At 40.9% G+C, this 14,097-nt stretch overlaps 1 protein-coding gene across 1 annotated transcript in view; it reads left to right on the top strand.

Moving 5' to 3' along the window:
- The first annotated feature begins 6,262 nt into the window (after positions 1–6,262).
- The window catches only part of LOC109856654 (icarapin-like), a 32,635-nt gene continuing 24,800 nt past the window's right edge, over positions 6,263–14,097 (top strand). The window contains exon 1 of the mRNA XM_020432177.1: positions 6,263–6,510. Coding sequence (XP_020287766.1) covers positions 6,450–6,510 — 61 coding nt within the window. The 5' untranslated portion in view covers positions 6,263–6,449. The remainder of the gene's footprint in view (positions 6,511–14,097) is intronic.

The raw sequence follows: 14,097 nt of genomic DNA, 5'->3' as shown, positions 1-14,097 counted from the left end.
GCGCGCGCACACAAGCGAGCGTCAAAATTCGTTGTGTGCGCGCGGATTAAGCGCCCAAGTGGACACTCTCAACGCTTTTACAATCGCAGGATCTCGGATAGCGCGAAAGTTTGAGAAGCGCGATGTAAGCTATTATCAAGTTGAATTAGTTCCTCGTGGATGAGTCATATTTTTTTTTTTTTTTTTNTTTTGTTTTTGATATTGGATATACTTCAGTATATCCGACACCAAATCCAACACCTTTCAGCTGAAACAGCACGAGATTTTTTGCGAAACAGTATAATTTTTTTATTGCAATCAGCAACCTCCATTTAAAATCAAAAAGCTTAACGCTGAAACAATAACGCGCTACACGCGAAACCATTCGGATACAACGTTTTTCAAATAATATTTCGGAGCGTTTTTATACGTGCGATTGTTTTGTCTATATAAACGTTCTTTCCCACTATTTTTATTCTTATAAATATTTGTTAGCTTACAAAAAAAAAGCGTAGAAAAAAAAAAAAAAAAAAAAAAGATTTTTCGTTCCGTCACACGCGCACACACAGACACCACCGGTGTGGAAATTCACCGTAACTGGATTAAAATATTTTCCGAAATATTGTTAAACTATGCGCTTTCATTCAACGGCCCTTTCAATTAATACATTGTTTATGCAATTCGATATGCAAACTCACTTTTTTTCCCACCCCGTTCGTTGCGCGCGGAGCGACCGCAACAATACCGTGAGTTTGCCCAACGTGATAAACTTCCAAATTTACACAGGCACGGTGGGAATCCTAGGGAAAAGAGATAACAGCTCTCGCGAGCGAGCGCGCGCGCGCGCTGGTATCTCACGCGCCGTAATATATACAATAAAATGTATTTCCACAAACTGTCACGCGCCTGACAAACGCTCCCGTAATGTATTCAATATCTGTACGTACATACGTGAACGAGAGGATTATTCGTCGAATGTCAGCTCGAATTGGCGTCGAGTTACCGCTCGTAGTAATTTATGCGTGTGTACAATATCTACCTTGCTACGTATATGTATATATGTATATGTGTGTGTGTGTGTGTGTGTGTGTATATATATATATATATAATATGTGTGTGTGTATATATATATATATATATTATATATACGCGATCATATGCCGGCGAAGAAGAAGAAACGAGTCTCTTCCAATGTGCCGTTAGCGGTCGCGTGCGAATATAGCATAACACGAGTGCAGTCGTCGGATTTCGAAAGACGTAGAAAGATTGTCAATGAGAATCTTCTAGATGCGTCATTGTCGTCTCATGCGACGCAAAAAAATGATATTTATGTGCTCGCATGTGTGTGCGTGCATGTTTGTACGGACGTGGCAAATTATATTTCCAGCACGGATGACTCAACACCTGCGTCGATTATGCCGGTACCAGTCGCGACAAGGAAAAACTACTTGTCTGACTAATTCATGTCGCGCGAGTTCTGTCCCTCTCCGCGTGCGAAGAGCTAATATGACTTTAAAGAGGGCAAATATGACGGGAGATAACGTTACGGGGTTAACAGCGTTTAAATGCGACCCTAACGTGCGCGCGCGCGTGTAAATTTGGAGAAGGGTATAATCTTCTTCCCCCCTTGTCTCTCTCTTCATCGAACTGTAGTTAGTAATTTTGTTTTCTCAACTTGCGAGTTTCAACGCCGCAACAAACACACCGTTCGCGAAATCCGTTCGCGGTGTATATACACTTTTCGCAACGTCATCACAGTTCTTCATAACGATCCGTCGTCGTTAACGTCGCATTTACTTTCTCCGATTGCGCAGTTTTCTCTCGCTGTGGAACTTTTGCACCGCGACGCGATCCAGTTATCCTTAATCGACTACGTCTCGAGCATTTCAAAGACGAATTACAAAGTCTAATACCGCGAAGTCTCTAGCCGCTAACGAGCTAATGCGTTTGTCAAATCCCGGAAGAGGGAGGACACGTGATGTGTACAAGAAAAAGAGGAAGAAGCAAGATTTCCATTCTCGCTTTCTTTGAAGAAAAGAGTCGTCACCGCGCGTTTATCGCAAAATTGTGCAGTCGGCAACTTTTTTCTGCGTGGCATCTCTTACGCGCGCGCGCGCGCGCAGAAGAAAATCACATAGTTTGAAATTACAAAAGTAAGCGCGCAGTAAAGTAAGATATACATCTTAACGCGGACATATTGAGAATTATACGCGATGAAGGATCTCTCTCGGCTTATCTTATTTATGTAAATTGCCATTCTTACGTAAACAAACACGCATCATAAAAAAAAAAAAAAAAAAGATTACAGAGCGCTCTTATCTCTCAACGTTGACGTATCACTTCAGACACGAAAATATGAATATCGTATAATAAGCTGTATGTGTCACCGCTTATTAGAAATTTGCGTCACGACGCAAAATACATTTCTGCGTGCTTCTACATGATAAGATTTGCATTAAATAAACAAAGTTGACGGCACAGTAAAAGATTAGTCGATGTGCACGCACATCTGCATTTCATGATCGAAATGTGTGTGTACGTGTGTGTGTGTGCACTTGCGCCGAGCAAAAAATAAATACTTTGCATACATATATACATATATATATATATATATATATATACACACGGTAGTTGCGCGATCGGGATTTCTGTAAGCATAATATCGCGGACACACTGTAAACATTTCTTATGCTAAATGCACCGCGACGCGATTTCTCGGTGCTTTTGCGCAGAAACGGCTAAATCTACCGTGAAGATTAAACACAAACTAATAAAATCATTTCCGACTAGCTGAGTAGAAAATGTTGATGATATTCAGCTCCGATCGTGTGTATTCTCTGTTTCATTTACAACAATTCCAATAAGAGATGATTTTAATGAGATGAAGCGTTCGCGAACGGATGAGAGGCACGGCTGTGCCTCTGCGGCAACACACGTGTTGCCATTAACACGATATGCCTGTCGAGACGTTAAATTATCGAAGAATATGCGATGTATAATTAGAACGCAAATTGACGCGTGGGGACTCTCACATCCGCTGTGTATACGCCCTATCTTTTCCTTCTCGGATAATCATGTCAAGTTTGTTATTCCGCCCAGAGTCTTTTTCATAATTAAGGCACCAAAGTATAGGCGTGTCGCGCCTGTAACGTCGATACGGAAACTCTCGACGGGAAGTTCGACGCTCCGAGCTCTCGAAATGCTCTCGAAAATGGGAGAGGAAAACTCGGAATTTAAATTATGCACACCCGACCCTTTCCGCCCGCCGTTAAATACATTTAACCGATTGCTGTACCCTTTGCCTCTCTCGCTTTCGCCGTTGAACAAGAGTTCCACGGCGACGGCGACGACGACGACAACGACGACGACGACGACGACGACGACAACGGTCGCCTTCGGCCATTATACCCGGCGCTCTTCCGCGTCATAAATTATAGCGGCCTGGTAACGCCGCCGTCCGCCCGGTCCGGAAGGATCGCAGGAAGCGGGCACGAAGCCGAAAACAACAGCGTGATCCACATTGCAATCGACCCGTGAAATGCATTTTCGCGAAATTACCAGCGGCCTGTGAATGAACACTCCGCGTCGCAACGCGGCGGACGCAACGGGAACAGGCAGAGGGGAAGGAGGCGAGGCGCAGCCGATCCGAAAATTCGTTCAAAATCCCGAATACATCGGACATACGCAATTACTTTTAATCAAACTGTCTGTTGTTTGCAGGCCGCCGTGTGTGTCGATGCGGTCACTGAACGCACGACTTAACGGCATTCGAACCCAGGTCCGGGTCTCGCTCTATCTATCTATCTATCTGCCTCTCTCTCTCTCTATCTCTCTCTCTAGTTATTATTAACCCATCGCACACTTGCACGCTTGTGACTAAACGCACCGGTGAACAATAGCTGACGCAGTTGTATCGCGAGGACGCTCATTTCGATTCAATGTGACGCAGTGGAGAGAGATGATATTGCGGTTGAACGAAAAAAACATTTTCAAATATATACGTAGATCGACGATTGTGTGTCATCTTCGCAACATTGAATTCCGAGAGATCTGAAATTGGAAAAAATAAAACAAAAAAACGTTGTCGAAATTTAATAAGCGCAGCGCTGATAAAAAAAAAAAACTCCATAATTCGCGTTCCCGAGATTTTTAGGAAGAGATTTTGTTAATGTCTATTGTTTATTTTCGTTGACAAGTTCTCTGAAATGTTTTTTTTTCCGAAAGTTTTTAACGGATATAAGTCAAGCAAATAAGTTCTCGAGGCACGATTTTTTTTTTTTTTTTTTTATTGTAAATAACATCGATTTCTCGAAATCGCGTTTGTTATGCTCGTTGCAACTTCCGCCGCAACCACATCGCGTCACGGACGACGCGTATATGTCGCGATACACAGGTATACGAACGCGGAAGTTACCTAGAGCGATAATAGGCGCAAGGTTAAATTCATATGCGGTAGGATGGCAAAACGGACGTCGCGCAATAACGCTTTTATCTGTTACAATGAATCGCTTGTCCCTATTGTGTTGTTGCCGGGTTTTTATGTATGTACGCAGAACACTCGCACGTATGAATCGCGTGCGCGGAAAAAAATCCGTGCTAGTAACAAGGCGTGAGTGGTGTATCCTTATATATACCTTATTCAAGACGATGGAAAAAAAAAATTGCGTTGCATTACGTGATTCCATCTACAAACACACACACACACACGAACTATCGAAGACTATTCTGAGAAAACGACATTGTTACATAAATTTGCACAGCATCAACACAGCCGATCAATGATCACAAGGTAATCATAATGAGGGGTTATATATCTTGCTGCTGCGACGCTCTTTTGCTTTATCAACACTTTTTTGCACGGTAGAAAAAAAAATTACAGGTATCTTCTTCTCCAGGATGCAAAACTGCTGCGAAGATGTAAGTTGAAGATCTAGATGTATATTCTTTTCCTTTGGTTGAAAAACTCTTCTTTCACAATGCGCAAGTCTTTGCGAGATTATTTTTTTTTTTTACTGATACTATATAGAGATTCTTCGCAAGTTTTACAACCGTCGTAAGAGTTAAAAAATTACAGAGAGACAGAGCGAGAGAGAGAGAAAGAGAGAGAGAGAAAGAGAGAGAGAAAGAGAGAGAGAAAGAGAGAGAGAGAGAGAGAGAGAGAGAGAGAGGAGAAAACACGTTTCCGCGGAAGCGCTCTCTTGCATAATTACTGAAATTACGCGAAAGTAATTATGCAAAATAATTGGTTGCAAAAGTAGTCTGTTCGTGTCTCTCAGGGTTAAGCATCTCGTCAAACGGGTCTCGTCTGTTTCCAAAGTTTCCGGTGCGGCATAGCGGACTTTCTTACGCGAAACCGAGCATCATGCACACCGATGCGTACATCGAACCGCGCGTTGCAATTACAACGTGTGTGTGTGTGTGTACGTGTGTACGAGACGCACGATAATTATCGTGTTCCGCTGCGCCAGTTTGCAGCCCGCGCCTCTCCCTACGGCATCGCGCGGTTTCTGGAATAATAATAATAATAATAATAACAACAATAATCGCTTACACACAAGCGCGTGTACTCCTCATGTATACACCGCGTATCACCCTCGCATACGATAAGGCTCTTCTGACCCGATTCGCGATTATGAAATTTTACAATTACTTTAACCCATACATTGAAAACGCGACTTGTGCGTCACATTTATTCTTTTATATTTTTTTTTTCCGATAAGTCTTGACGAATAATGATTTCTCGAATATACGAATTGAGGCAAGTGAACGAGAGAGAAAGATGAACGCGATAACGTTTAGAGCGTTTACTCGGAACAGCGTGTTATTCACGACAGTTAATAACACATTAACCCTCGTCTGACATTTGCGTAATTATCAGTTTACGGTTTCGCGGTAAGTATAATATACATCGCGAGAGACACCGAAGTCTCACGTGTGCAACGCGACGACATATAGGTGTTCACAAACGTGATTAACGACGAGTCACAAGTACGCGAGTGACTGATCGTTATAATTGCGTTCCGCGAAAAATCCGGTAACAATCACAGACGTTGTTGTTTCGTTAAGTCGCGCTTTGTTCGCGATATATTATTACACTTACGCGACAAGGCGACGTTACTTGGAAAAATCTTCGATACCAAGAAAAGTCTCGCGGTGTGACTTAAAGCTGCGCGCCGCCGTCGGTCACGTGATATCACGCGTCACGTGGCCGGTTGCGCGACCGCTTATTGGCTCGGTCGCGATCGGGGGATCGCATATAGTCGCGTCAAAAGCCGCGGGGCAAAGCGGTGCTTTCCTACGCGAGCCGGTTCGTGGCGGAGTAACCTTGATCCTTTCGAGAGTCCGTCGTACGTGACAGCCGGTCGGTCGGTTTAAACCAGTCAGTGTTGATCGGTGCATCGTCCAGGCAGCAACCGAGACTTTAACTGTTTCCGGAGACCTTTAACTGTTGTTCGAGTTTCTTCGACAGCATGAAGGCGTACGTTTTCCTAGCCGCGGCGTGTCTCATTGCGTGCGCGCACGGACTTCCGGGTGAGTGACATCTATTTCTCTATTAACGTAGTTTTTTTCACCAAATCTTTTCTGCATATAAAGATCAAATTTTGATCATGTCAAGCAAAAAAAAAAAAAAACTGCAAGCATCGTGATAGATGTTTCACGATGGATACTTACGCGCAGCGCAGTATTAACGCTCGCTTGTATATTTTTTTTGAAACGTAGCGCAAACTTTTTAATTTTCTAAAAAAAGTTTTTTTCATTTAACTCAAATCATGCTGAAGACACGCGAATGTAGAGTTTTTGAATTACATTTTATTGGTTCTTCTCCGCGTGGAAAAATTCTTTCTAGAAAATAGTGGAAGTTTTTCATCTGACAATCATTATGATCATAGGTCGACCTATTTTGATCTAATTGATCTATTAATCATCAAAAATACACTTTTGAGGGAAAAGCTAAATAGAGATAACAGTCAAACATTTTTCAAAAGTCAATATTCATCTACCATCTTTATCACAACGTGATATTTTTAATACAAAAATGTGGTCGATCTCTTTGCTTTTGCACGAGCTAAATGCAATTCTCGAAATAGGTTTTCTATTCATAGTTTTTCTATTATATTTGTTTTCTGTAATCGGATATATATTTCTCCGCTAATAATAACACTTCTCTTTGGCGACGGATCGATGTCTCGAATGTTGAATTATCTCTGTTAACGCAATAAAACCGGATTCTACGTAAATCAAGTAGCGAATTAATAGCGGCTATAATTATCCGGCAATCGTTCAGTTATCAATTTGCACGCCTTCGTCTATTTACAATTTTTGCCAGAGAAGTGTTAATCATTGAAATCTATTTTTTTGTTTTTATTGCTTGAAAATAAGCCGATCTCGATAAATATTAAGCGCCGATTGCTTTTGTAGACTCGAGTCTCGGAATTATCTTTCTTTCCGTGCAGTTTGTTTTTTTTTTTTTTTTTTTATATTTATATATATATATATATATATATATATATATATATATATAAACGAATAAATTATCGGAGTTTCTTCTCGGAATTCAAACCTTCACGCATCTCGAGTCGCAATAAAACGCGCGATCTATGTTCCCGTGCTTTGCTCCGCATGCATTTCGAGAAAGATTCCGTCTCGTTTTATCACAACTCCATTCGTCGGGGCACCGAGAGCGATTCTTCGGGATTATTTGCATTCGGTTCACGACATTTATGCGTCGTTATAAAAGGCGAAAACAGAGGGAGGGGCAAAGAGAGAGAGAGAGAGAGATATATATATACCCAGATGAATATCTCGATTGAATGTCAGGTCACGAAGAAATCGTGGAAGCAGATAGCACGCTCGAACTACTTAAGGCTGTTGTTTACTCGATTACAACTCGATATGAAATTCACTTCCAGCGTAGACTTTGCTAATTAGCATCGGAGCCCGTTTTTGTCCGAGACGGGAACGGCAGGAAGCTCGTTTAATTGAAGCTGCTTCGTCCCCAAGATAATTGTCCAAGCGAATTCCCGTCGAACTCCAATTTATTCCTCTTGATTTTAATGTAACTTTATCTCTATCGGTCTGACGTTTGTGTGTCTCAACCGTGCGGAAATCTTTACAAAAATAACACGACTCTCCTTTTCCTCTCTCTCTCTCTCTCTCTCTCTCTCTCTCTCTCTCTCTCTCTCTCTCTCTCTCTCTTTTTGATTTTTCCGGCAAATTATTTATTGGTAATTTATCAGCACGATATTTGCAGATAGAGAGATTGAAAAGTTCAGTCATATTTGTTTTGCGTTGCATTCGCGAAACGCTCGATGTACACTAGTTTGTGACGCGTTGAATATAATAATTGTTTAGACAACTAAAAAACGAGACTTTTTGATTACAAAAAAAAACGCAATTTACGTGTGATGCCGCGTTATTGATAAAAACTCGTTTCATGTATTTACATATATTAACAAACTTTTTTATTTCATCCGCTTATTAACATCCGCTTCTCTGTATCTAGACGTGTAATAAATATATATATGTATTCCTTTACGGCATCTGTTTAAAAAATATCATTTAATTAATTTTTCTATCAGGTAAAGAGCAACTTCTCTTCGCGTCTAAAGAAGATTAACGAGTTTGCATTCAAATAATTGTGCATGCATAAATGCATGCCGCGTTATTGCTGCAACCAACATTTGTAAAACAGTCTCGGAACTTTGCGCATATTCGTTGGAGCGCACCGAATGATATACGAATATTTTAACGAGTGGCATCGCGCGACTCCGCCGTCGCGTATATTATTGCACAATACGCACTAAATAACTCGGATGGTGGGGAAGGAACGGGAGCAGAGAACTGACGAAATCAAAGTCAATAGTTTTAGATCGGCATCGATTGTATTGTTGAAACCCTATCGAAGAATTATGTGTATAATGTACATCCATATATATATCTAAAAATATAATACATCTCAACAACTAGAAAACGTAATGGTTGGAACGTACACACATTAGGTTGTTGAACCATTACCGATCAAGCGCAGAGATAGGCACCGGCGAGCGCGATGAAACAATCATACAATTAAATTTCTTTCGTCATATACAATATATATATATATATCATACAATTAAATTTCTTTTGTCATATACAATATATATATATATATATATATCATACAATTAAATTTCTTTCGTCATATACAATATATATATATATATATATAGAAGATGATGAAACAGCAACTTGTGTCATTACTTTGACTGAAGAAGTGCGACGACTCCGGGGAACCGAAGAGTTTCTCTCGTAACACGATGTGCACTTGCCAGTCTCAGTGTCGCGGAATTTCGTCCCTGTTACAACAACGTCCCAGTCTCTTCGCGTGGATACAGGAGAAAACGTCTGCTTTCATTACGCCCGCTGACAAGCTGTGTGACAGCGGGATAATAATGTAATTTTTGAGACGCGAGGTGGGGGAAGAGAAAGAGAGAGAGAGAGAGAAAGAGAGAAAGAGAGAGAGAGAGAGAGAGAGAGAGAGAGAGAGAGAGAGAGAGAGAGACCAATGTAGGACGGCGGCCAACATGCCGCGCGAAAATCGAGTTTCGGCGAGTTTCGATCCTCGTCGCGGCGCGGCTCGGCGTTTCGTCTCGTTGCTCGTTCATCGTGTTTGTATCGCGCGCTGTATATACGCAAAGTAGCAGTTTGTCAGCGTCAAACGGCACGAGCCCTGCTACGTAGTGTATAAGCAGATTGCCGCTTAATCCTATTAAGAATACGTAATCGTCGTTGCTTGCTCGCTGGGTAATCGTGCGCGCGCGCGCGTCGTCTTTGAGGCGGGTTTGCGTAATCATCTGCAATCGTAAATCTCTTTCGTGCAACAAACATGGCCGTCGCGACCGTGACTCTCTACGAAGCGCGATTCGTTTACGAATAATTGCACTTTATGCAGAAATCGATACACGGTAATGGTCAAATTCACGAAAAAAAAGAAAAAGGAAGAGGGGGAATGTGTGTATATTAACGTTTGGGTACGCGGAGCGGCGCATATTTGTGTTTCCTGATAAAGAGAAATTCGCGCTCTCTCGTTAATGATCAATTATATATTAACACTCAGTTTATACATTAAAGAATAATTATCTGAGATATGAATGCGCAATTTGCAAATATCGTGATATGTAATTTCCGCAAAATGCTAAATATAAGCTGTATACGTTTATATATTTTATATATTTATATGTGTATATGTTTACACACACACGCACACACAACAATATAAAATATATGTATATATTAACCTATGATACGCGATTGAATAATTCCGATAACGTTCGACCAGTTTACTAAAAGTTTATTATCGAAGGCACGTCTCGTTGAAATTATGAGTTAGCTTTCGCGGCGCTGATATCAATATGTATTTTATTGTTACACGTGTAACGGCCTCACACAATCGATTGTATTAATAAGTTCGCGTACGTATTATTTTCGTTCTTATACCCCAGTTTTTATCACATGTGTGTACGTGACCGCGCATTTGGCACATAAAAATGCATCACGCAAATCAGTCGGGAGCCCAACTCGGACGCCAATTACAGCTGGAAAGAAGTCGTGACTAATTGCTTCCGATATATCGCTCGGAACCTCTGATTAGCCGATTCACACAGTCGTCGCGCGCGCACGCGCGCAGAGCGCGCGGTTTGCACAATCCGGTAATGTCATTCCTTCTTCCTATGTTCCGCATCGCGATCGGCGAGCCTCCCGCGTCGACATACGGGAAGGTCTTCCCTTTCACCCGCAAACGTTGTGGTTCACACGTGTGTGCGATATCACACAGGTGCGCGCGCACGTGTGTACGCGTCCCGCAACACTCGCGCGCGTGTAATGCGGATGTGTGACGTACAACATACTCGATACACGTGTGGTGCACGATCACGCAGCGGGAGAGCAATAATACAGTCTGGTAGGATATTTCATGTCCGTTTATTACAGAGCTAAATATGTCTTTCTTTCTCCGAACAGTGTGTTTCATTTTCGTAATTCGTTGTAACTTTTTTTTATTTGCGTGTAAATGTATAAAATTGAAGAATTATAACATGGAAAAGAATCAGTCATTAAGTACGCAAGGAAAGAGAGAGAAAAATTAAAAGTATATTTACAGGACTGCGGCGATCAATTCTAATTTTCGCAATTTTTCGCGGATAAATATTTTTTTTACGAAGTTCTCTTCTTATTAGGAAGTTTTTTTTTTAAAAGCAAAAGTTAATCAAGAGAAAGGCGGAGGAGGTATTTCCGACGTGGCGTTATTATTACCCTTCGTCGTCGTGTGTACAACGTCGCGCGCGATTCCATATGTGGAGTGTCCTTGCGACAGCTTAGTTTGTTGTGCACCTCCGTATCTGGAAGCGAAGTGCGCGCGGATTATGACCAACTCATATTATTTTCCTGTCGCGAACAGCCTGACCCCGTTGACGTAGTGGTGGGCTTGCCTTGAGTGGCAGTGGCACTGCAGAATATGCCGCCATTAAGTATGCAGTCCGCGTCCCGCCGCTGCCGCCGCCGCCGCCTTGCGGCCATTTAAATGAAAAAAGGCGGTACGCCGCAAACGTTTTGTCAGCGCATCTCTTGTTATTTTTTTTTTCTTTGTTCCGCTTCCTTTTTCGTAGTCGTGGGGTCAATAGCTCGATTGTGAAGTCGCTTATGCACAATTAACTCCGCGTGGAGAGCAAAATACCTGTCGAGCACGTATACAATTCCCTGTAATCGCAAGCGGTAATTTGTGATTGTGTGATCAGCAAGGAAAATAACTATTACATATAGAGAGAGAAAGAGAGCGAGAGAGAGAGAGAGAGAGAGAGAGAGAGCACGAAGTAAAATTGCTGACGTAGAGACGTGGATGTAAAATAACTCTTGTCGTTAAATTTTTACAATGCATTTGTGATAGCTATAAAATAAACGATGTGCTTTATTTATATTTATTTCGGAATATATAATTAAAATATGTATTGAATATGATTGAGATATATATTAAAGCGGCTCGCGCGTCGCGCAAAGTGTTATTTTAGACGTTTCACCTTCGTCCGTACATTTTTTTCCCATATAGCTGATAAAGCGAATAATTTCGGTATGTAGGTCAATGAAGCGCATATCAAAAGATCGTAGAGTGTCCGCCTCGCCGCTTAATATTTCTACATACCTTAGAGCGCAGATAATAAAAAAAAAAAAAAAAGAGTGTTACAATATACTTTCAGTTTAAATATTTCGTAATACCGCTTAGCGATGGAAAAAAAATAAGTCGAGGAAAACGTAGACGAGAATGATAAGATGAAAGAATATAGAGTGTCTGTTTTTTAAGAAGATAACCTTTTGAAATTATTTATGAGAAAAAAAAAGATATTTTTTTTTCTTCTTTAAATGAAAACTGAGAGTAGGAGAGTAGCAGATTTAAATTTAACTATTTATTTAAAGTAAATTAGCAGCTTTTTCTCGGCGATCCTTTTATTCTCGTGCAAAAGGTCTTTTTCTGTGCGATTTGTTAGAAGGATGTGTACTTTCTGAGAGGCGTACACACACAACGTGAGATGGAACGAGTATATACATTTTAGGATTAAAGTAAAGCATATCCTTAGCTTCAACTCGTGCGCGACTTTTGTCCCGACGATGCATTTTGCTACGTGTGCACGTTGTGTAATTCGTTTAAGCAACACGCTCTTACGACTTTTACACAAGTGCGTGATATATCGTTCCTTATATAGCATTTTCTCTCTCTTTCTCTCTTTCTCTCTCAGCATAATTGCAATTTAATATTTAATATTCGTATTAAAAAAATCTGCAAAATTAAAAATCGAATTTTTAGAACTATTTATTTGCAAAAACATCGGGAAAGAAAAATTTCTGAAAAATTACCATTATCGTCAATAGAAATCGTTCGCATGAAGAGCGTTAATGTACGGAATGCGAGAAAGATTGAATTTAATTTTTATATTCGCATGTCAGAACGTTGATTTGCATATATTTATTGGTTGTTCACGTATCGCGTTCGGGTAAAATATATCGACATTGGACTTTGCTTTAAATGCACGAAACGACCGCTGACGATGCCATTGGCCGGGTTGTATATAGTGATTTAACGGCGTCGTTTAATGCAACATATATATCGGCCGCAATTATGCACATGTGTGAAAGGAAAACAGCCGCCGTAAAACATCACGCATAAAAGTCTTTACCCGCGGCAGGTAAGGGTAATTTGCCTATCGCCCCATTTGCTGTGCACACGCGGCAACGCGAAGCGGTAGATAATAAAAACATTATTTGGGCGTACCATTAAAAATCAGACAAATCGCAATCTGTTTCAAAGAGAAAAAACAAAACTCTATTTATTCGCGCACACACGCGAGTTTACTCGAACGACATGATCCTGAAGTGTGTGCTCGATTATCGCGCGGACTCTCGAGATATATTCGAGATTCACAGCGGTTTCATTTTTAATTTTTTTTTTTTTTCATATTACATAATGAAATTCCTTGGAGTGCTAACTTTATTATTCCATATAAATTTAAAATGTGGAAGAGGAAAGGACACGAGAGAAAGAGAGAAGAAAGGGGAATAGAAACATATTACGGTTCCACGATATTCGCGCATTAAAATTACACTGATTTTGCATTAAATTCACATCGAATGATTTGCCATTCGGTGGTGGGCGCAAGGTCAGAGCAGCAAATGCGCGCAATTTTAACGTTCCCCAGACATCCTCTGCGAATGCATAATTAAGACATTCCGAACCGAATTATACATTCCTGATATTTAATACAGTGTGCCCTCTGTGAAAGTCGAGAATGTTCTTCAAGCTTCAAAATGAATAACGACGAGCGGGCTTAATGAGACATAAAAACTTTTCAATTAAATAAAATCGAGTTGAAACTTTGTATGCGGAACTTTTCGTATTAACGCCTTCGCGAACGCGGGAGAAGAGAACACAATTCTCGGCAAAAGGATTACTGAAGGAGGTGGTTCTCTCACGCCAATATTCACAAAACGATAAAATACGAGGAAGCTTTTTCTCTCCGCGCGCGTTCGACAATTCGTTCACATGACCACGTGTGCTTTTTCTCGATTTCGGTTTTTTTTTTTTTTTTTTTTTTT

Source organism: Pseudomyrmex gracilis, unplaced genomic scaffold (assembly GCF_002006095.1).
Source record: "Pseudomyrmex gracilis isolate BER0280 unplaced genomic scaffold, ASM200609v1 scaffold_130, whole genome shotgun sequence".
Taxonomy (NCBI): Eukaryota; Metazoa; Arthropoda; class Insecta; order Hymenoptera; family Formicidae; genus Pseudomyrmex; species Pseudomyrmex gracilis.
Note: the sequence above shows the minus strand (reverse complement) of the source record. Positions and strands in the feature narration are given on the sequence as shown.